Source organism: Entelurus aequoreus, linkage group LG19, assembly GCF_033978785.1.
Source record: "Entelurus aequoreus isolate RoL-2023_Sb linkage group LG19, RoL_Eaeq_v1.1, whole genome shotgun sequence".
Lineage (NCBI taxonomy): Eukaryota > Metazoa > Chordata > Actinopteri > Syngnathiformes > Syngnathidae > Entelurus > Entelurus aequoreus.
The window spans coordinates 3,251,289-3,275,038 of NC_084749.1; the positions used below are offsets into that span (position 1 = coordinate 3,251,289).

The 23,750-nt window shown below is 44.8% G+C and overlaps 2 protein-coding genes across 4 annotated transcripts in view; one reads left to right on the forward strand and one right to left on the reverse strand.

Annotated features, from left to right (window-relative positions):
- lpla (lipoprotein lipase a) overlaps positions 1-23,750 on the reverse strand; it is a 743,422-nt gene that overhangs the window by 308,631 nt on the left and 411,041 nt on the right. The window lies entirely within an intron of this gene.
- Positions 1-23,750, forward strand: part of f8 (coagulation factor VIII, procoagulant component) — a 243,650-nt gene that overhangs the window by 174,553 nt on the left and 45,347 nt on the right. For all 3 annotated transcript variants that reach the window (XM_062027658.1, XM_062027660.1, XM_062027659.1), the window contains 8 exons: positions 2,946-3,207; positions 3,265-3,421; positions 3,530-3,617; positions 3,696-3,907; positions 3,965-4,097; positions 4,160-4,369; positions 8,851-9,545; positions 15,935-16,077. In XM_062027658.1, coding sequence (XP_061883642.1) covers positions 2,946-3,207; positions 3,265-3,421; positions 3,530-3,617; positions 3,696-3,907; positions 3,965-4,097; positions 4,160-4,369; positions 8,851-9,545; positions 15,935-16,077 — 1,900 coding nt within the window. The remainder of the gene's footprint in view (positions 1-2,945; positions 3,208-3,264; positions 3,422-3,529; positions 3,618-3,695; positions 3,908-3,964; positions 4,098-4,159; positions 4,370-8,850; positions 9,546-15,934; positions 16,078-23,750) is intronic.

Genomic DNA, 23,750 nt, shown 5'->3' on the forward strand with positions numbered 1-23,750 from the left:
ACTGTGACCGTCTTGTGCTTCTCTGACCATTCATGAGTGACTATATCCATTTAGCAAGGTGGCCCATAATACTGGACTGTGACCGTCTTGTGCTTCTCTGACCGTTCATGAGTGACTATATCCATTTAGCAAGGTGGCCCATAATACTGGACTGTGACCGCCTTGTGCTTCTCTGACCGTTCATGAGTGACTATATCCATTTAGCGAGGTGGCCCATAATACTGGACTGTGACCGTCTTGTGCTTCTCTGACCGTTCATGAGTTACTATATCCATTTAGCGAGGTGGCCCATAATACTGGACTGTGACCGTCTTGTGCTTCTCTGACCGTTCATGAGTGACTATATCCATTTAGCAAGGTGGCCCATAATACTGGACTGTGACCGCCTTGTGCTTCTCTGACCGTTCATGAGTGACTATATCCATTTAGCAAGGTGGCCCATAATACTGGACTGTGACCGTCTTGTGCTTCTCTGACCGTTCATGAGTTACTATATCCATTTAGCGAGGTGGCCCTTAATACTGGACTGTGACCGTCTTGTGCTTCTCTGACCGTTCATGAGTGACTATATCCATTTAGCGAGGTGGCCCATAATACTGGGCTGTGACCGTCTTGTGCTTCTCTGACCGTTCATGAGGGACTATATCCATTTAGCAAGGTGGCCCATAATACTGGACTGTGACCGTCTTGTGCTTCTCTGACCGTTCATGAGTGACTATATCCATTTAGCAAGGTGGCCCATAATACTGGGCTGTGACCGCCTTGTGCTTCTCTGACCGTTCATGAGTGACTATATCCATTTAGCAAGGTGGCCCATAATACTGGACTGTGACCGTCTTGTGCTTCTCTGACCGTTCATGAGTGACTATATCCATTTAGCAAGGTGGCCCATAATACTGGGCTGTGACCGCCTTGTGCTTCTCTGACCGTTCATGAGTTACTATATCCATTTAGCAAGGTGGCCCATAATACTGGACTGTGACCGTCTTGTGCTTCTCTGACCGTTCATGAGTGACTATATCCATTTAGCAAGGTGGCCCATAATACTGGACTGTGACCGTCTTGTGCTTCTCTGACCGTTCATGAGTGACTATATCCATTTAGCAAGGTGGCCCATAATACTGGACTGTGACCGCCTTGTGCTTCTCTGACCGTTCATGAGTGACTATATCTATTTAGCAAGGTGGCCCATAATACTGGACTGTGACCGCCTTGTGCTTCTCTGACCGTTCATGAGTTACTATATCCATTTAGCAAGGTGGCCCATAATACTGGACTGTGACCGTCTTGTGCTTCTCTGACCGTTCATGAGTGACTATATCCATTTAGCAAGGTGGCCCATAATACTGGACTGTGACCGTCTTGTGCTTCTCTGACCGTTCATGAGTGACTATATCCATTTAGCAAGGTGGCCCATAATACTGGACTGTGACCGCCTTGTGCTTCTCTGACCGTTCATGAGTGACTATATCCATTTAGCAAGGTGGCCCATAATACTGGACTGTTACCGTCTTGTGCTTCTCTGACCGTTCATGAGGGACTATATCAATTCGGCCAGCGTGTTCAATGGAGAAGTCTGGTCTACAAAATTTGCAGGCAGCATACCCTTTCCCCTTCAAGCTGTCCTGGATGAACTAAAATTCATGTTTCCAATCATTTTGGAACTTGCAAACATACTTCTTCTTCTTCTTACTCGTCGTCGCCATGTCTGTCACTTCTTTCTTCTTTTTCTTTCGTCTCCTTCTTGTTGTGTGTGCAGTTAGTTGTGCACTCTCCAAAAGCGGTAGATGTTATAACGAGACTGGGCCGGCACGCTGTTTATATGGAGGAAAAGTGGACGTGGCGACAGGCTGTCCTCACTCAGGTCCGCATGGACCTAGAGGGGGCGTGCCTGAAATATTGTTGTCCGGCTGGAATTCGGGAGAAATTCGGGAGAATGGTTGTCCCGGGAGATTTTCGGGAAAGGCACTGAAATTCGGGAGTCTCCCAGAAAATTAGGGAGGGTTGGCAAGTATGACACACACACACACACACACACAAACAGGATCTAGATCGACGTAGCTACACACACACACACAGGATCCAGATTGACGTAGCTACACACAAACACACCTTTGCACAATGTCTTTGTTACCTCTTATTCTTATTTCATTTAATCAATTGATTGATTTGGTAGCCATCCACAAGCTTCTGCTTGAATTTTGGACCACTCCATTTAACAAAATTGGTGCAGTTCAGCTAAATGTGTTGTTTTTCTGACACGGACTTGTTTCTTCAGCATTGTCCACACGTTTAAGTCAAGACTTTGGGAAGGCAATTTTGTCAAGAGGAGTGGGCAAAAATTCAAGCAGAAGCTTGTGGATGGCTACCAAAAGCGCCTTATTGCAGGTAAACTTGCCAAGGGACATGTAAGCAAATATTAACATTGTATACTTTTGACCCAGCACATTTGCTCACATTTTCAGTAGACCCATAATAAATTCATAAAAGAAGCAAATTTCATGAATGTTTTTTGTGACCAACAAGTATGTGCTCCAGTCACTACATCACAAAAAAATAAGAGTTGTAGAAATGATTGGAAAGTCAAGACAGCCATGACATGATGTTCTTTACAAGTGTATGTACACTTTTGACCACCACTGTGTGTGTATATATATATATATATATATATATATATATATATATATATATATATATATATATATATATATATATATATATATATGTATAATTATTAGTTACTTTACATGCAGTTGTTTTAGCCCAATGCGGCCCCCAAATGAAAAATGTTGGTCACCTGTGGACTGAAGTCATGAAACAAATCTGTGAATGAATAAAATAGTATTTTTGTAATCCAATGAATTGAGTGAATGGATGGATGGTTGCAGCTCGAGTGTCACACCTTTCTATGAAGTGTAAATGATTCCCACTAATGTCCCGTCAAGATGGCATGAAAGCTACATTCAAGGTGGAAAAGTGCATTGAGCCCACCCGCCCGCCGGGGCCCAATGTCCGCCGAGCAAAATATAAGGAGGATTACGAGTACAACGACTACAAGTTCGAACCCGTGGTCATTCCGTCCAAGGGGGCTGAAGCACAAGTGAGATCCAGCCGTGGGCAGCGATTTACACCCACACTCAGGCACTATTACATCGCAGCCGAGGAGATCTTGTGGGACTACGCTCCTCACCTGGACGCCACAGACAGGTAGCACACAAGGGCGGCGACATTTGTCATCATGTCTGTTGAAACACTCCCTGTTAGTCAGTTGCAGTTGGCGGCGGGTCCACATCACATGGACTACAAGTACAAAAAGGTGGCCTACGTGGAATACAAGGACGCATCTTTCAGGCAGAGGAAGAACGACAGTAGGACACTGATGGGTCCACTGCTGATAGGCAAAGTCAGCGATCAGCTGCAGGTAAGTCAGCAATCATCTGCAGGTAAGTCAGCAATCACCTGCAGGTAAGTCACAACCTCTACCTTTGTATGTACTCATAAAGACCTCATGTGCTCATTGGTCCTCCAGATCACATTCAAAAACCTGGCCAGTCACCCTTTTAATATTTACCCCAATGGCCTCACCAAAATTCGCCCACTGCAGAGAGCCACAGATGGTAAGCCATGAGCTCCTTTTGATCCCAACCAGGCCATCTTAGTTGTTTTGACCTGGTCTCCATCTTCAATCTTTGCAGTGAAGGACCTGCGCTCAATGGAGGTTCCCCCAAACGGGACCTTTGTCTACGTCTGGGAGCTGACCTCAGATGACGGGCCCTTAGAGGAGGACCCCCAGTGTCTGGCTCAGCTGTATCAGAGCACTGTGTCCCCAGAAAGAGACCTGGCCTCAGGGCTGGTGGGCATCTTGCTCATCTGCAAGTTCGATGCCCTGGACACACAAAGACGCGTGGTGAGAGAATCTCCACATGTGCTGCAGATAAAAACATTGCTGACATATCTCTTACAGCTAGGTGCTGATAAGGAGGAGAGTCTGATGTTTGCCATCTTTAATGAGAATAGAAGTTGGTACGTGGATGAGAACCTTTACAATTCCTCCAGGAGCACAGAACCTGACTTCTACGACTCCAACGTGGTCTACAGTGAGTCTGCTTTCCTGTCCACTTCAGCTCCGCAGCCAAACTAAAGAAAATGTTCATTTCAGGCATCAATGGTTTGGTGTTCCGCGGGAACCAGTTTGTGGCGTGTCAGACTGATGTCACCTTCTGGCACGTGGCCAGCGTGGGCACCCACAGCCACTTCCTGTCGGTCTACTTCACAGGAAACCTCTTCCAGTATCACGGCGTTTATCAGTCCGTCCTCACCCTCTTTCCCATGACTGCCACTACCGTCAGCATGGAATTGGACCTGCCAGGTAATCAGTCCACTAAACCAGTGGTCCCCAACCACCGGGCAGCGCAAGAAATTTATTATTATTATTTTTATTTTTTATTTTTTAAATAAACATAAAAAACACAATATATACATTTATATATGAATATAGATCAATACAGTCTGCAGGGATACAGTCCGTAAGCACACATGATTGTATTTCTTTATGAAAAAAAAAATGAAAAAAAACTTTTTTTTTTTTTTTTTTTAATTTCTTGCGCGGCCCGGTACCAATCGGTTCATGATCGGACATAATGAAGTGGTGTTTTGACTTTTGATATGATTATCAACATATCCATTGTTATGTTTCCGGTGTGCTGCAGTGTGTAGTGAAGCATGTATAGCTAGTATTCGTCCCACAGGGATGATATTCGAAATAAATACATACATGTCTGCATGGAGACAAGGATTAGTGATTTTGAAGTAGATACAACACTGCTGACTGCGAACAGACATTAGCCGCTAGCTAGCTAGCTGCCCAACATGCTCGTCTGCATGACACGACGTGGCAACGATGGGTGGGGGACCGGTGCTTTTTAGAGGCGGTATAGTACCGAATATGATTCATTAGTATCGTGGTACTATACTATCGGTATACCGTACAACCCTAGTACACATACACTCAGTACAGGCCAAAAGTTTGGACACACCTTCTCCTCATTCAATGTGTTGTCTTTATTTTCATGACTATTTACATTGTAGATTGTCACATCAAAACTATGAATGAACACATGTGGAGTTATGTACTTAACAACAAAAGGTGAAATAACTGAAAACATGTTTTATATTCTAGTTTCTTTGCTCTGATTAATGCTTTGCACACTCTTGGCATTCTCTCGATGAGCTTCAAGCACACCTGTGAAGTGAAAACCATTTCAGGGGACTACCTCTTGAAGCTCATTGAGAGAATGCCAAGAGTGTGCAAAGCAGTAATCAGAGCAAAGGGTGGCTATTTTGAAGAAACTAGAATATAAAACATGTTTTCAGTTATTTCACCTTTTTTTGTTAAGTACATAACTAATATAACTTATCGGCTGCACAAGATCAAGGCCGCGGAACAGAGACACACTGTAGGCTTACACACAAACATGCATCCACAAAAATATACACCACACATACACCCCCCTCCCCCCCAACCCAACGCCCTCGACGCAAATCCCATAGGGGTGATGGAAGGATGGTCAGCGCCGAGAGCTGCGGCCTGCCACCATGACCCCGCAGTCCCTTCCCTCTGTTGCTAGATATCTCGAGATGTACGTTGTAATATGTACAAACCCCGTTTCCATATGAGTTGGGAAATGGTGTTAGATGTAAATATAAACGGAATACAATGATTTGCAAATCCTTTTGAAGCCATATTCAGTTGAATATGCTACAAAGACAACATATTTCATGTTCAAACTGATAAACATTTTTTTTTGCAAATAATCATTACCTTTAGAATTTGATGCCAGCAACACGTGACAAAGAAGTTGGGAAAGGTGGCAATAAATACTGATAAAGTTGAGGAATGCTCATCAAACACTTATTTGGAACATCCCACAGGTGAACAGGCAAATTGGGAACAGGTGGGTGCCATGATTGGGTATAAAAGTAGATTCCATGAAATGCTCAGTCATTCACAAACAAGGATGGGGCGAGGGTCACCACTTTGTCAACAAATGCCTGAGGAAATTGTTGAACAGTTTAAGAACAACCTTTCTCAAGCATCTATTGCAAGGAATGCAGGGGTTTCACCATCTACGCTCCGTAATATCAACAAAGGGTTCAGAGAATCTGGAGAAATCACTGCACGTAAGCAGCTAAGCCCGTGAACTTCCATCCCTCAGGCTGTACTGCATCAACAAGCCATAAAATCACCAAAAATGATTCCCGGGCGCGGCCACCGCTGCTGCCAACTGCTCCCCTCACCTCCCAGGGGGTGATCAAGGGTGATGGGTCAATTACAGAGAATAATTTTGCCACACCTAGTGTGTGTGTGACAATCATTGGTACTTTAACTTTAACTTAATCAGCCTGATGAGAACTTTTGTGATCAACATGTCCTTTGACTAGGTTGTAATCAGAATCAGAATACCTTTATTGTCATTGTATGGAAACAACGAAATTGGACAGCAATCAAGCTCAGTGCTTTTAAAACAAACCTACATAAAATAGTCTTAAGACGACAACAATAATAAAACAATTTAAAATTAAAAAAAAAAAAAAAATGTTAAAAACATATTGCACAGCAGATCTCTATCAGGTAAGCAAGTAATAAAGTGGTGAGTGTTCAGGTAAGTGCGGAGTTTAGGGCAATAACAGTTCTAGGATAGAAACTGTTTTTCAGTCTATTTGTCCTTGCTTTGATGGTCCTATAGCGCCTCCCTGAGGGCAAGAGTTCAAGCCAGTGGTGACCTGGGTGGGATGAGTCCCCAGTGTCTCTTATACAGGTCCTCTAGAGATGTAAGAGGACATGCAGTGATCCTCTGGGCCGCGTTTATGACCCCCTGTAATCTCTTTCTCTCTGCCACCGTGCAGCTAGAAAACCACACGGAGATGCCGTATTGACTCAACGGAGCAGCGATAGAAGGACAGGAGCAGGTTATCAGCCAGATCTATTTTCCTCAGCCTTCCCAGAAAATACAATCTTTGCTGACCTTTTTTCTGGAGTGCAGTGGTGTTGCTTTTCCAGGTCATGTTGCTTGAGATGTTCACGCCCAGGAACTTGCACTCTGAGACCCTTTCCACCTCCTCTCCCGTGATGTAGATGGGCTGGATGGGCTCAGTGTTTTTTTTCCTGAAATCAACAATCAGCTCCTTGGTCTTTGTGGGATTAAATCAATCAATCAATCAATCAATGTTTATTTATATAGCCCTAAATCACAAGTGTCTCAAAATGAGGCTGTTTTTTGCATAGTGGTCTGACAGTGCCTTCACCTCTTCTCTATAGTCAGTCTCGTCCCCTTCTGTGATGAGCCCCACCACTGTAGTATCATCCGCAAATTTGATGATGGAATTGCTAGGATAGATGGGAATACAGTCATGGGTGTGAAGACTGAAAAGCAAGGGGCTCAAAACACAGCCCTGTGGGCTGTGTGCTGACGCTGAGGGTTGAGGAAAGATGGTGTACGACCTTCACTCTCTGAGGGCGGTTCGTTAGAAAGTCCTTAATCCAGTAACAGATCTGTTGAGACAGTCCTAACTCCAGCAGCTTGGGAATCAGTCTGCTCGACAGAATGGTGTTAAAGGCACTACTGAAGTCAATGAAGAGCAGCCTGACATAGCTCCTTGGTTTTTCCAGCTGTGCAAGTGTGGAATGGAGTACTGTTGCTATGGCATCCTCTGTAGATCGGTTTGCTCTATATGCAAACTGGTGAGGGTCGACTGTAGGTGGTATGAAAGCGGTGATATGGCTTCGGACCAGTTTCTCAAAGCACTTCATGATGGTTTGTGTAAGAGCTACTGGCCGGTAGTCATTTGGGCTGCTGGCGTTTCCCTTCTTTGGCCGGGGGATTATTGTGGAGGACTTTAGGCAAGGTGGAATCACGCCCTGTGATAGGGACTGGTTGACTATCTTAGTAAAGACATTCGCCAGTTGGTCCGCACAGTCCTTCAGAACCCTTCCTGTCGCGCCATCTGGTCCCGCCGCTTTCCTTGGGTTTACAGCTCGCAGTGTACGCCTACCCTCCTGCACCTGCACCGTGAGGATGTCGCTGCCGTGCACTGGTGGCTGTGGTGAGACCTCCGGTGTCTCCACCTCAAAACGAGCGAAGAAGTGGTTTAACTACTCAGCTGATGAAGCGTCCCCGCTGGCTGCGGCGCAGTTGCTGGTTTTGTAGTTGGTGATGTGTTGGACCCCTTGCCACATCTGCCTTGTGTTATTACTGCTGAAGTGACCCTCAATCTTCTGCTTGTATGTCACTTTAGCCCTCCTAATGCCTCCTAATAGTTAGTAGCTTAGCTCTAACTATTGAATAGTTTTTGTTAATCAGCCTGATGAGAACCTTTGTGATCAACATGTCCTTTGACTAAGTTGTAAGTAGCTTAACTCTAACTATTGAATAGTTTTTGTTAATCAGCCTGATGAGAACCTTTGTGATCAACATGTCCTTTGACTAAGTTGTAAGTAGCTTAGCTTTAACTATTGAATAGCAATCAAACCAAGAGAAAGATGAGTTGATATTTATAGTGGAAAAGTTGGGGTCAAAAAGGTAAAGCCCCCCTGGTTTAATGATCAACCACACTTTCTGCAGCAAACAAGCGTGCCTGGAAGTGTGCTATCTTCTTTGGAATACCAAATGTTTGTAAGCCCGACCTCTTGCATTTAAGGTTGGTGAAGACTTCTGTGGTTACTGTCCAAAGAAAGTCTGCTTCCACTTGCTGTAAGGTGTCTTCATCAGTGAAGTTAAGGGGTTTATGTACCCCAAAACTCACTGCTGGTTGGGCTTAGAGAAAACTCTATGACTTCCTGTCTCCTCTCAGGCGAGTGGGAGATCAGTGCCTTCGACAGCCGCCTCAAGGACCGAGGGATGAGCTTTCGTTACAGCGTTTGTTCTTGCGACAACGGAGACCACCGGAAACCGGATGACATCTCTGACTGCAGGGACCAGACCTACCTCTTGCCAAAGGGCAGGAGACTTGAAAAGCAGCCAGAGCAGGTCAAGGTGTGCAAGAACTACACTGCCAGTCAAAATGGCACCGACGGCCTTCCTGAGGGCACCGTGGAAAGAGACCAAATATGTCAGATGATAAACGTGTCTTCAGAGGACCAGAATGAAGCCGATGAGGAAGAAGGAATCCCACCGGATGTCCTGAAGGAATTGGAGAGAAATGCCAAATGGATTGTGGATAGGAAAGACACTGAGGCTGAAATGGGTGGCAGGAGAAGAAGAGAGGCAGGTGGAAACTGGACAAGTTCTGGAGACACACGGGAGTCTGCAGGAAATGGAACTGGTAGCACAACTGAAGGAAGGAATGAGAGCTGGCTGGAAATGAACGTGACAAAGGAAGAGAGCAACGAGATCTTACTGGAGACAAAGCCTAGCTTCACCGAGAACTTCTCCCATAATTCCCTGGAGATGGACCAAGGGATGGAGTCTGGTTCTGGGCAGCAGAAAGTGCTGATGGAGCACAATCACATCACAGAGTCTTTGGACTACGACGACCTCAGCTTAGAGGTATTCTTCTCATGACATACGCAACCATTTCCTCCCACACATAATTTTCATGTTGCTTCCATGACACACCAAATGTCCATGTTGCTTCCATGACACACCAAAAGTCCATGTTGCTTCCATGACACACCAAAAGTCCATGCTGCTTCCATGACACACCAAATGTCCATGTTGCTTCCATGACACACCAAATGTCCATGTTGCTTCCATGACACACCAAATGTCCATGTTGCTTCCATGACACACCAAATGTCCATGTTACTTCCATGACACACCACATGTCCATGTTGCTTCTATGACACAACACATGTCCATGTTGCTTCCATGACACACCACATGTCCATGTTGCTTCTATGACACAACACATGTCCATGTTGCTTCTATGACACAACACATGTCCATGTTGCTTCTATGACACACCAAATGTCCATGTTGCTTCCATGACACACCACATGTCCATGTTGCTTCTATGACACACCAAATGTCCATGTTGCTTCCATGACACACCACATGTCCGTGTTGCTTCCATGACACACCACATGTCCATGTTGCTTCCATGACACACCACATGTCCATGTTGCTTCTATGACACACCAAATGTCCATGTTGCTTCCATGACACACCACATGTCCATGTTGCTTCTATGACACACCAAATGTCCATGTTGCTTCCATGACACACCACATGTCCATGTTGCTTCTATGACACACCACATGTCCATGTTGCTTCTATGACACACCAAATGTCCATGTTGCTTCCATGACACACGACATGTCCATGTTGCTTCTATGACACACCACATGTCCATGTTGCTTCTATGACACACCACATGTCCATGTTGCTTCTATGACACACCACATGTCCATGTTGCTTCTATGACACACCAAATGTCCATGTTGCTTCCATGACACACGACATGTCTATGTTGCTTCTATGACACAACACATGTCCATGTTGCTTCTATGACACACCGCATGTCCATGTTGCTTCTATGACACACCACATGTCCATGTTGCTTCAATGACACACCAAATGTCCATGTTACTTCCATGACACACCACATGTCCATGTTGCTTCTATGACACAACACATGCCCATGTTGCTTCTATGACACACCACATGTCCATGTTGCTTCCATGACACACCAAATGTCCATGTTGCTTCCATGACACACCACATGTCCATGTTGCTTCTATGACACACCAAATGTCCATGTTGCTTCCATGACACACCAAATGTCCATGTTGCTTCCATGACACACCACATGTCCATGTTGCTTCTATGACATACCAAATGTCCATGTTGCTTCTATGACACACCACATGTCCATGTTGCTTCTATGACACAACAAATGTCCATGTTGCTTCCATGGCACACCACATGTCCATGTTGCTTCTATGACACACCAAATGTCCATGTTGCTTCCATGACACACCACATGTCCATGTTGCTTCTATGACATACCAAATGTCCATGTTGCTTCTATGACACACCACATGTCCATGTTGCTTCTATGACACAACAAATGTCCATGTTGCTTCTATGACACACCAAATGTCCATGTTGCTTCTATGACACACCAAATGTCCATGTTGCTTCTATGACACACCACATGTCCATGTTGCTTCCATGACACACCACATGTCCATGTTGCTTCCATGACACACCACATGTCCATGTTGCTTCCATGACACACCACATGTCCATGTTGCTTCCATGACACACCAAATGTCCATGTTGCTTCCATGACACACCAAATGTCCATGTTGCTTCCATGACACACCACATGTCCATGTTGCTTCCATGACACACCAAATGTCCATGTTGCTTCCATGACACACCACATGTCCATGTTGCTTCCATGACACACCACATGTCCATGTTGCTTCCATGACACACCAAATGTCCATGTTGCTTCCATGACACACCACATGTCCATGTTGCTTATATGACACACCAAATGTCCATGTTGCTTCCATGACACACCAAATGTCCATGTTGCTTCCATGACACACCAAATGTCCATGTTGCTTCCATGACACACCACATGTCCATGTTGCTTCCATGACACACCAAATGTCCATGTTGCTTCCATGACACACCACATGTCCATGTTGCTTCTATGACACACCAAATGTCCATGTTGCTTCTATGACACACCAAATGTCCATGTTGCTTCCATGACACACCAAATGTCCATGTTGCTTCCATGACACACCACATGTCCCTGTTGCTTCTATGACACACCACATGTCCCTGTTGCTTCTATGACACACCAAATGTCCATGTTGCTTCCATGACACACCAAATGTCCATGTTGCTTCCATGACACACCAAATGTCCATGTTGCTTCCATGACACACCAAATGTCCATGTTGCTTCCATGACACACCAAATGTCCATGTTGCTTCCATGACACACCAAATGTCCATGTTGCTTCCATGACACACCAAATGTCCATGTTGCTTCCATGACACACCAAATGTCCATGTTATTTCTATGACACACCAAATGTCCATGTTGCTTCTATGACACACCAAATGTTCATGTTGCTTCTATGACACACCAAATGTCCATGTTGCTTCCATGACACACCAAATGTCCATGTTGCTTCTATGACACACCAAATGTCCATGTTGCTTCCATGACACACCACATGTCCCTGTTGCTTCTATGACACACCACATGTCCCTGTTGCTTCTATGACACACCAAATGTCCATGTTGCTTCTATGACACACCACATGTCCATGTTACTTCTATGACACACCAAATGTCCATGTTGCTTCCATGACAGACGACATGTCCATGTTGCTTCCATGACACACCAAATGTCCATGTTGCTTCTATGACACACCAAATGTCCATGTTGCTTCTATGACACAACAAATGTCCATGTTGCTTCTATGACACAACAAATGTCCATGTTGCTTCTATGACACACCAAATGTCCATGTTGCTTCCATGACACACCACATGTCCATGTTGCTTCCATGACACACCACATGTCCATGTTGCTTCCATGACACACCACATGTCCATGTTACTTCTATGACACACCAAATGTCCATGTTGCTTCCATGACAGACGACATGTCCATGTTGCTTCCATGACACACCAAATGTCCATGTTGCTTCTATGACACAACAAATGTCCATGTTGCTTCTATGACACAACAAATGTCCATGTTGCTTCTATGACACACCAAATGTCCATGTTGCTTCCATGACACACCACATGTCCATGTTGCTTCCATGACACACCACATGTCCATGTTGCTTCCATGACACACCACATGTCCATGTTGCTTCTATGACACACCACATGTCCATGTTGCTTCCATGACACACCACATGTCCATGTTGCTTCTATGACACAACAAATGTCCATTTTGCTTCCATGACACACCACATGTCCATGTTGCTTCCATGACACACCACATGTCCATGTTGCTTCTGTGACACACCAAATGTCCATGTTGCTTCTATGACACACCAAATGTCCATGTTGCTTCTATGACACACCACATGTCCATGTTGCTTCTATGACACACCACATGTCCATGTTGCTTCCATGACACACCACATGTCCATGTTGCTTCCATGACACACCACATGTCCATGTTGCTTCTATGACACACCAAATGTCCATGTTGCTTCCATGACACACCACATGTCCATGTTGCTTCCATGACACACCACATGTCCATGTTGCTTCCATGACACACCACATGTCCATGTTTCTTCCATGACACACCAAATGTCCATGTTGCTTCTATGACACACCAAATGTCCATGTTGCTTCCATGACACACCACATGTCCATGTTGCTTCTATGACACACCAAATGTCCATGTTGCTTCCATGACACACCACATGTCCATGCTGCTTCTATGACACACCACATGTCCATGTTGCTTCCATGACACACGACATGTCCATGTTGCTTCTATGACACACCACATGTCCATGTTGCTTCTATGACACAACACATGTCCATGTTGCTTCTATGACACACCAAATGTCCATGTTGCTTCCATGACACACGACATGTCCATGTTGCTTCTATGACACACCACATGTCCATGTTGCTTCTATGACACACCACATGTCCATGTTGCTTCTATGACACACCACATGTCCATGTTGCTTCTATGACACACCAAATGTCCATGTTGCTTCCATGACACACGACATGTCTATGTTGCTTCTATGACACAACACATGTCCATGTTGCTTCTATGACACACCGCATGTCCATGTTGCTTCTATGACACACCACATGTCCATGTTGCTTCAATGACACACCAAATGTCCATGTTACTTCCATGACACACCACATGTCCATGTTGCTTCTATGACACAACACATGCCCATGTTGCTTCTATGACACACCACATGTCCATGTTGCTTCCATGACACACCAAATGTCCATGTTGCTTCCATGACACACCACATGTCCATGTTGCTTCTATGACACACCAAATGTCCATGTTGCTTCCATGACACACCAAATGTCCATGTTGCTTCCATGACACACCACATGTCCATGTTGCTTCTATGACATACCAAATGTCCATGTTGCTTCTATGACACACCACATGTCCATGTTGCTTCTATGACACAACAAATGTCCATGTTGCTTCCATGGCACACCACATGTCCATGTTGCTTCTATGACACACCAAATGTCCATGTTGCTTCCATGACACACCACATGTCCATGTTGCTTCTATGACATACCAAATGTCCATGTTGCTTCTATGACACACCACATGTCCATGTTGCTTCTATGACACAACAAATGTCCATGTTGCTTCTATGACACACCAAATGTCCATGTTGCTTCTATGACACACCAAATGTCCATGTTGCTTCTATGACACACCACATGTCCATGTTGCTTCCATGACACACCACATGTCCATGTTGCTTCCATGACACACCACATGTCCATGTTGCTTCCATGACACACCACATGTCCATGTTGCTTCCATGACACACCAAATGTCCATGTTGCTTCCATGACACACCAAATGTCCATGTTGCTTCCATGACACACCACATGTCCATGTTGCTTCCATGACACACCAAATGTCCATGTTGCTTCCATGACACACCACATGTCCATGTTGCTTCCATGACACACCACATGTCCATGTTGCTTCCATGACACACCAAATGTCCATGTTGCTTCCATGACACACCACATGTCCATGTTGCTTATATGACACACCAAATGTCCATGTTGCTTCCATGACACACCAAATGTCCATGTTGCTTCCATGACACACCAAATGTCCATGTTGCTTCCATGACACACCACATGTCCATGTTGCTTCCATGACACACCAAATGTCCATGTTGCTTCCATGACACACCACATGTCCATGTTGCTTCTATGACACACCAAATGTCCATGTTGCTTCTATGACACACCAAATGTCCATGTTGCTTCCATGACACACCAAATGTCCATGTTGCTTCCATGACACACCACATGTCCCTGTTGCTTCTATGACACACCACATGTCCCTGTTGCTTCTATGACACACCAAATGTCCATGTTGCTTCCATGACACACCAAATGTCCATGTTGCTTCCATGACACACCAAATGTCCATGTTGCTTCCATGACACACCAAATGTCCATGTTGCTTCCATGACACACCAAATGTCCATGTTGCTTCCATGACACACCAAATGTCCATGTTGCTTCCATGACACACCAAATGTCCATGTTGCTTCCATGACACACCAAATGTCCATGTTATTTCTATGACACACCAAATGTCCATGTTGCTTCTATGACACACCAAATGTTCATGTTGCTTCTATGACACACCAAATGTCCATGTTGCTTCCATGACACACCAAATGTCCATGTTGCTTCTATGACACACCAAATGTCCATGTTGCTTCCATGACACACCACATGTCCCTGTTGCTTCTATGACACACCACATGTCCCTGTTGCTTCTATGACACACCAAATGTCCATGTTGCTTCCATGACACACCAAATGTCCATGTTGCTTCCATGACACACCAAATGTCCATGTTGCTTCCATGACACACCAAATGTCCATGTTGCTTCCATGACACACCAAATGTCCATGTTGCTTCCATGACACACCAAATGTCCATGTTGCTTCCATGACACACCAAATGTCCATGTTGCTTCCATGACACACCAAATGTCCATGTTGCTTCCATGACACACCAAATGTCCATGTTGCTTCCATGACACACCACATGTCCATGTTGCTTCCATGACACACCAAATGTCCATGTTGCTTCTATGACACACCAAATGTCCATGTTGCTTCTATGACACACCAAATGTTCATGTTGCTTCTATGACACCCCAAATGTCCATGTTGCTTCCATGACAGGAGAACAGCACGTTTGATGGGGTGGCCTCAGACAGAATGGACTTGCGCTCCAGAAAAAGCGAACACCGCTACTACTACATCGCTGCAGAAGAGACCAGCTGGGACTACGGCATCAAGAGACCCCGTCACCTAATAACACCCAGGTAAGGGACACAGTCCATGGGCCTCATCTACTAAGTTCCAAAAGTGCTTAAAAAGTGTGTGTAAACTCTAATATTGCGTGTACTGTTAGTGGTGATCTACTAAGGGGTGCGGGGGTGGGCGGCCGGACCTGTGGGGCTTGGGGGAGGGGATCGGCTGCTTCTCAGTGGGCAGTGGGTGCCGGGACTTGATCGTTGTCCCACCGGCCTGTGTATGGATTTGTTGTTGTATATATATATATATATATATATATATACATATATATATATATATATATATATATATATATATATATATATATATATATATATATATATATATATATATATATATATGAGTGTGTGCATGTGGATGGATGGATGTAGGTATGTAAATGTGTGTATGTATGTATATGTGTGTGTTTATAGATGTGTATATATGCATATGTGTGTATATGTATGTATATATGTGTGTATGTGTATGTATGTATGTATGTGTGTGTTTATATATATTATATATATATGTATATATGTATGTATATATATATGTATATATACACGCACACACACGTGTGTGTATATATATATATATACACACACACGTGTGTGTATATATATACATACACACACACGTGTGTGTATATATATATATATATATATATATATATATATATATATATATATATAAATGATAAATGGGTTATACTTGTATAGTGCTTTTCTACCTTTGACAGTATTTCCACATTCACACACACATTCACACACTGATGGCGGGAGCTGCCATGCAAGGCGCTAACCAGCAGCCATCAGGAGCAAGGGTGAAGTGTCTTGCCCAAGGACACAACGGACGTGACTAGGATGGTAGAAGGTGGGGATTGAACCCCAGTAACCAGCAACCCTCCGGTATTGTTCATTATCAATAGCGCTATTTCTATTGGTATTTGTAATGCTCCATTTGTAGTGTAAAAATGGTCATTGTCATTTCTGTATTATTTATTTCACTAATTGCTTCTTTGCTATCACTTTTACCATCATATTTGTACATATCTTATGTCACACCCCGCCTCGGGTGAAGGTAATGTAACCTTTGCAAACCAGACTTTCAAATCAAGGATGGCAAGGCACGCAGTTGGTAACAGTTTACAAACATTTATTGAAATCCCAAAAAGTGTCAAAAGGGGAACAACGACAGGAAAAACACCCACAATCTGTAACAGTAATAGAGGCAATATTAGTATCGTATATTATATTTAGTACATTTATATTCTAAATACATTTCAAAGTCGCATGCGTTAAATAGGCCTATATAATTCATGAAAATAAGCATATTAAAAATCAAATATTCAAAATGTAAATCATCCATCATAACAAAATACATGTATTCATAATCAAAGGTCAATAATCAAATATGTCAAAGTAAAGAATTAAATAATCAAAACAGATTTAGCAAAATCAATTAGCAGTCAACAAAACTCACTTAACCGGTTACAACACAACATCATCATCAAAATAATCACCTCGGTAGATGTTTGATGCATGGAGTCCGAAACTCCTGCTCAGGACAGAGAACGTCCTCTGGTAGTGACCGACAGCAGACTGTCAGGACAGAGAACCTCCTCTGGCAGTGACCGACAGCAGACTGTCAGGACAGAGAACCTCCTCTGGCAGTGACCGACAGCAGACTGTCAGGACAGAGAACCTCCTCTGGCAGTGACCGACAGCAGACTGTCAGGACAGAGAACCTCCTCTGGCAGTGACCGACAGCAGACTGTCAGGACAGAGAACCTCCTCTGGCAGTGACCGACAGCAGACTGTCAGGACAGAGAACCTCCTCTGGCAGTGACCGACAGCAGACTGGCAGGACAGAGAACCTCCTCTGGCAGTGACCGACAGCAGACTGTCAGGACAGAGAACCTCCTCTGGCAGTGACCGAAACTCCTGCTCAGGACAGAGAACGTCCTCTGGTAGTGACCGACAGCAGACTGGCAGGACAGAGAACCTCCTCTGGCAGTGACCGACAGCAGACTGGCAGGACAGAGAACCTCCTCTGGCAGTGACCGAAACTCCTGCTCAGGACAGAGAACGTCCTCTGGTAGTGACCGACAGCAGACTGTCAGGACAGAGAACCTCCTCTGGCAGTGACCGACAGCAGACTGTCAGGACAGAGAACCTCCTCTGGCAGTGACTGGAACTCCTGCTCAGGACAGAGAACGTCCTCTGGTAGTGACCGACAGCAGACTGTCAGGACAGAGAACCTCCTCTGGCAGTGACCGACAGCAGACTGGCAGGACAGAGAACCTCCTCTGGCAGTGACCGAAACTCCTGCTCAGGACAGAGAACGTCCTCTGGTAGTGACCGACAGCAGACTGTCAGGACAGAGAACCTCTTCAGGCAGTGACCGACAGCAGACTGGCAGGACAGAGAACCTCCTCTGGCAGTGACCGACAGCAGACTGGCAGGACAGAGAACGTCCTCTGGTAGTGACCGACAGCAGACTGTCAGGACAGAGAACCTCCTCAGGCAGTGACCGACAGCAGACTGGCAGGACAGAGAACCTCCTCTGGCAGTGACCGAAACTCCTGCTCAGGACAGAGAACGTCCTCTGGTAGTGACCGACAGCAGACTGTCAGGACAGAGAACCTCCTCAGGCAGTGACCGACAGCAGACTGGCAGGACAGAGAACCTCCTCTGGCAGTGACCGAAACTCCTGCTCAGGACAGAGAACGTCCTCTGGCAGTGACCGACAGCAGACTGTCAGAAAAATGGCATTTTCCAACTTAAATAGCCCATAGCCCCGCCCACTAGCTGGAACCAATTTGACAGGGGGAACTAAGAAAACAGTTACGTATTTTGCAAACTACACCATAAATAACCATCACATGTCTAATAAGTATTCACATAGTACTTTTGCATGTGTAGAGCAGTCATTTTGTACACAGTATATTCAGGCTTAGGTAACATCACTTTTAAATGTCCAGTGTCCTTCTGTAACACCCAGCTTTTGAGGATCATGATTCGACCCAAATTTGGCCTAATTAGTGAATGCAGGTGTGTTCACCTATATAAAGCCCTCAGCCCCACCATGACTCTTTTAGTCAATTGTTCAGAGCCATGGTGAGTGACAGGTAACAATTTGTTTGTTGAGCACATGCTTTTCACTAACAAGATTGAATGTTTGTAGTTTGTCCAAGTTGAGCTTCCTAACAAATGTGCGCGGTTTGTGAGGAAGTCTAAAGGTCAAACAGTGACAGTGTGGGGTCAAACTGTCACATCCTATTTGCTGATGTTACTCTAGTGTTGTTGTTGTTGTTTTTGTCTCTCGGTCTAATCCCCCTCTTGTCCCCACAATTCCCCCCTCTGTCTTCCTTTTTCTCTTTCTATCCGCTCCTGCTCCGGCCCGGCTGCACCAAATGATAATATAAATACATTTAATAAAGTCAAATACAAATAAGGCAACAAGAGAAGTATCCTACACTTCTCTTTTGTAAAGTAAATCTGAACAGCCGATATGGGCATCTACATCTACTATATGATCATCTACATCTACTATATGATCATCTACATCTACTATATGATCATCTACATCTACTATATGATCATCTACATCTGCTATATGATCATCTACATCTACTATATGATCATCTACATCTACTATATGATCATCTACATCTACTATATGATCATCTACATCTACTATATGATCATCTACATCTGCTATATGATCATCTACATCTACTATATGATCATCTACATCTACTATATGATCATCTACATCTACTATATGATCATCTACATCTACTATATGATCATCTACATCTACTATATGATCATCTACATCTGCTATATGATCATCTACATCTACTATATGATCATCTACATCTACTATATGATCATCTACATCTACTATATGATCATCTACATCTACTATATGATCATCTACATCTGCTATATGATTTGCCTGAGAAGCTGGACAGGAAAAATACAAAAATAAAGGAGGTACTGTTACACAACACAACCACCAATATTAAACCACATGTATTAAAGGAGGTACTGTTACACAACACAACCACCAATATACAACTACATGTATTAAAGGAGGTACTGTTACACAACACAACCACCAATATACAACTACATGTATTAAAGGAGGTACTGTTACACAACACAACCACCAATATACAACTACATGTATTAAAGGAGGTACTGTTACACAACACAACCACCAATATACAACTACATGTATTAAAGGAGGTACTGTTACACAACACAACCACCAATATTAAACTACATGTATTAAAGGAGGTACTGCTACACAACACAACCACCAATATACAACTACATGTATTAAAGGAGGTACTGTTACACAACACAACCACCAATATTAAACACATCACAAAGTCAGCAATTACAGTACAAAACAAACTAGATATGCACAAAATCTACTTACAGCTGTTTGGTGATGAAGCTGAAATGCTGGGATTTCCACCATTGTTGCTGCTTGTCTGGATCATTGTTGCTGCCTGTCTGGATCATTGTTGCTGCTTGTCTGGATCATTGTTGCTGCTTGTCTGGATCATTGTTGCTGCTTGTCTGGATCATTGATGCCGCTTGTCTGGATCATTGTTGCTGCTTGTCTGGATCATTGTTGCTGCTTGTCTGGATCATTGTTGCTGCTTGTCTGGATCATTGTTGCTGCCTGTCTGGATCATTGTTGCTGCTTGTCTGGATCATTGTTGCTGCTTGTCTGGATCATTGTTGCCGCTTGTCTGGATCATTGTTGCCGCTTGTCTGGATCATTGTTGCCGCTTGTCTGGATCATTGTTGCCGCTTGTCTGGATCATTGTTGCCGCTTGTCTGGATCATTGTTGCCGCTTGTCTGGATCATTTTGCTGCTTGCCTGGATCATTGTTGCTGCTTGCCTGGATCATTGTTGCTGCTTGCCTGGATCATTGTTGCTGCTTGTCTGTATCATTGTTGCTGCTTGTCTGTATCATTGTTGCTGCTTGTCTGCTGCTTGTCTGGATCAATGTTGCTGCGTGTCTGGATCATTGTTGCTGCTTGTCTGGATCATTGTTGCTGCGTGTCTGGATCATTGTTGCTGCTTGTCTGGATCATTGTTGCTGCTTGCCTGGATCATTGTTGCTGCTTGTCTGGATCAATGTTGCTGCTTGGCTGGATCATTGTTGCTACTTGCCTGGATCATTGTTGCTGCGTGTCTGGATCATTGTTGCTGCTTGTCTGGATCATTGTTGCTGCTTGTCTGGATCATTGTTGCTGCTTGTCTGGATCAATGTTGCCGCTTGTCTGGATCATTGTTGCCGCTTGTCTGGATCATTGTTGCCGCTTGTCTGGATCATTGTTGCCGCTTGTCTGGATCATTTTGCTGCTTGCCTGGATCATTGTTGCTGCTTGTCTGGATCATTGTTGCTGTTTGCCTGGATCATTGTTGCTGCTTGTCTGTATCATTGTTGCTGCTTGTCTGTATCATTGTTGCTGCTTGTCTGCTGCTTGTCTGGATCATTGATGCTGCTTGTCTGGATCATTGTTGCTGCTTGTCTGGATCATTGTTGCTGCGTGTCTGGATCATTGTTGCTGCTTGTCTGGATCATTGTTGCTGCTTGCCTGGATCATTGTTGCTGCTTGTCTGGATCAATGTTGCTGCTTGCCTGGATCATTGTTGCTACTTGCCTGGATCATTGTTGCTGCGTGTCTGGATCATTGTTGCTGCTTGTCTGGATCATTGTTGCTGCTTGTCTGGATCATTGTTGCTGCTTGTCTGGATCAATGTTGCTGCTTGTCTGGATCAATGTTGCCGCTTGTCTGGATCAATGTTGCTGCTTGTCTGGATCAATGTTGCTGCTTGTCTGGATCATTGTTGCTGCTTGTCTGGATCATTGTTGCTACTTGCCTGGATCATTGTTGCTGCGTGTCTGGATCATTGTTGCTGCTTGTCTGGATCATTTTGCTGCTTGCCTGGATCATTGTTGCTGCTTGTCTGGATCAATGTTGCTGCTTGCCTGGATCATTGTTGCTACTTGCCTGGATCATTGTTGCCGCGTGTCTGGATCATTGCTGCCGCTTGTCTGGATCAATGTTGCCGCTTGTCTGGATCAATGTTGCCGCTTGTCTGGATCATTGTTGCCGTGTGTCTGGATCATTGTTGCCGCTTGCCTGGATCATTGTTGCCGCTTGTCTGGATCAATGTTGCCGCTTGCCTAGATCAATGTTGCCGCTTGTCTGGATCATTGTTGCCGCTTGTCTGGATCATTGTTGCTGCGTGTCTGGATCATTGTTGCCGCTTGCCTGGATCATTGTTGCCGCTTGTCTGGATCATTGTTGCCGCTTGTCTGGATCATTGTTGCCGCTTGTCTGGATCATTGTTGCCGCTTGTCTGGATCATTGTTGCCGCGTGTCTGGATCATTGTTGCCGCTTGTCTGGATCATTGTTGCCGCTTGTCTGGATCATTGTTTCCGCTTGTCTGGATCATTGTTGCCGCTTGTCTGGATCAATGTTGCTGCTTGTCAATGTGTCCGTCGCGTAAAAGGCCCTACAGGAAACAAAGACTCCAACACTTGCTGAGTTAGAACATTCTGACTTTGTTGTCCAGTCCTTGTTCAGAGTTAGATTTTTGCTATTGATTTAGATTTATTTGAGTGTTGAATGAGTCGTCTTCTTCTACTCACCCACTGCTACTTCATTGTGACACATATGCCTCGCTGTTGCCCCCGCTGCATGCTGGGAGTACTGCACACATGATCAACCCCAGTTTGAATGGTTCCATCAAGACTATTTGGGTGGTGTGTGGGGCCGCCAGTGGAATAGTCCTGTTTTACAATATCTGACAAACAGCTTGAATGGTTCCATCAAGACTATTTGGGTGGTGTTTGGGGCCGCAAGTCCAATAGTCCTGTTTTACAAAATCTGACAAACAGTTGGAATGGTTCTATCAAGACTATTTGGGTGGTGTTGGGGCCGCCAGTGGAATAGTCCTGTTTTACAATATCTGACAAACAGTTTGAATGGTATCATCAAGACTATTTGGGTGGTGTGTGGGGCCGGGTTAGGCCCCACACACCACCCAAATAGTCTTGATGATAACCCTAACCCTAACCCTCTCTCTGTGCTGGTACCTTGCCGTGGTGGAGAGTCTTGCGTGTCTCAATGACCCTTGAAAGCTATACCGGCGGGGGATCACACTCCTGGCAGGTTTAACCATGCCGGGCAGGTTTTGGGAATAGAGGCCAGACAAAAGTCAGCACCCGGTCCTCCAGGTTGGGGGTTGGGCGTGAGGTTAACAACCCCACCCCGTAAAAAAGCATCATGTTACAGAAACAACGAGAAGGAGCCATTCCGGTACACTGCGGCGGAGAAGAGAGGGCGCATCCTTGGATGTATCTATGACGGAGCTGGGTGAAATCCAGCAGGAAGCCCGACACCTGACGACCCCGATCTTCGAAACCAAAACCAACACCAGAGTAGGTACCTGGAACGTGCGAACACTGTTCCAGTGTGGGCGCATGGACCAGGTGCTGAAGACTATGAGGGACTATCGCCTGGACATCTTAGGCGTTAGTGAAATGAGGTGGACTGGGCAGGGGCGCCTCGTGATTGATGGAGCAACCGTTCTTTTCTCTGGGAAGCAAGACCACCATACCCATGGAGTCGGGATCATCCTTTCCAACTGTGCGGCGCAAGC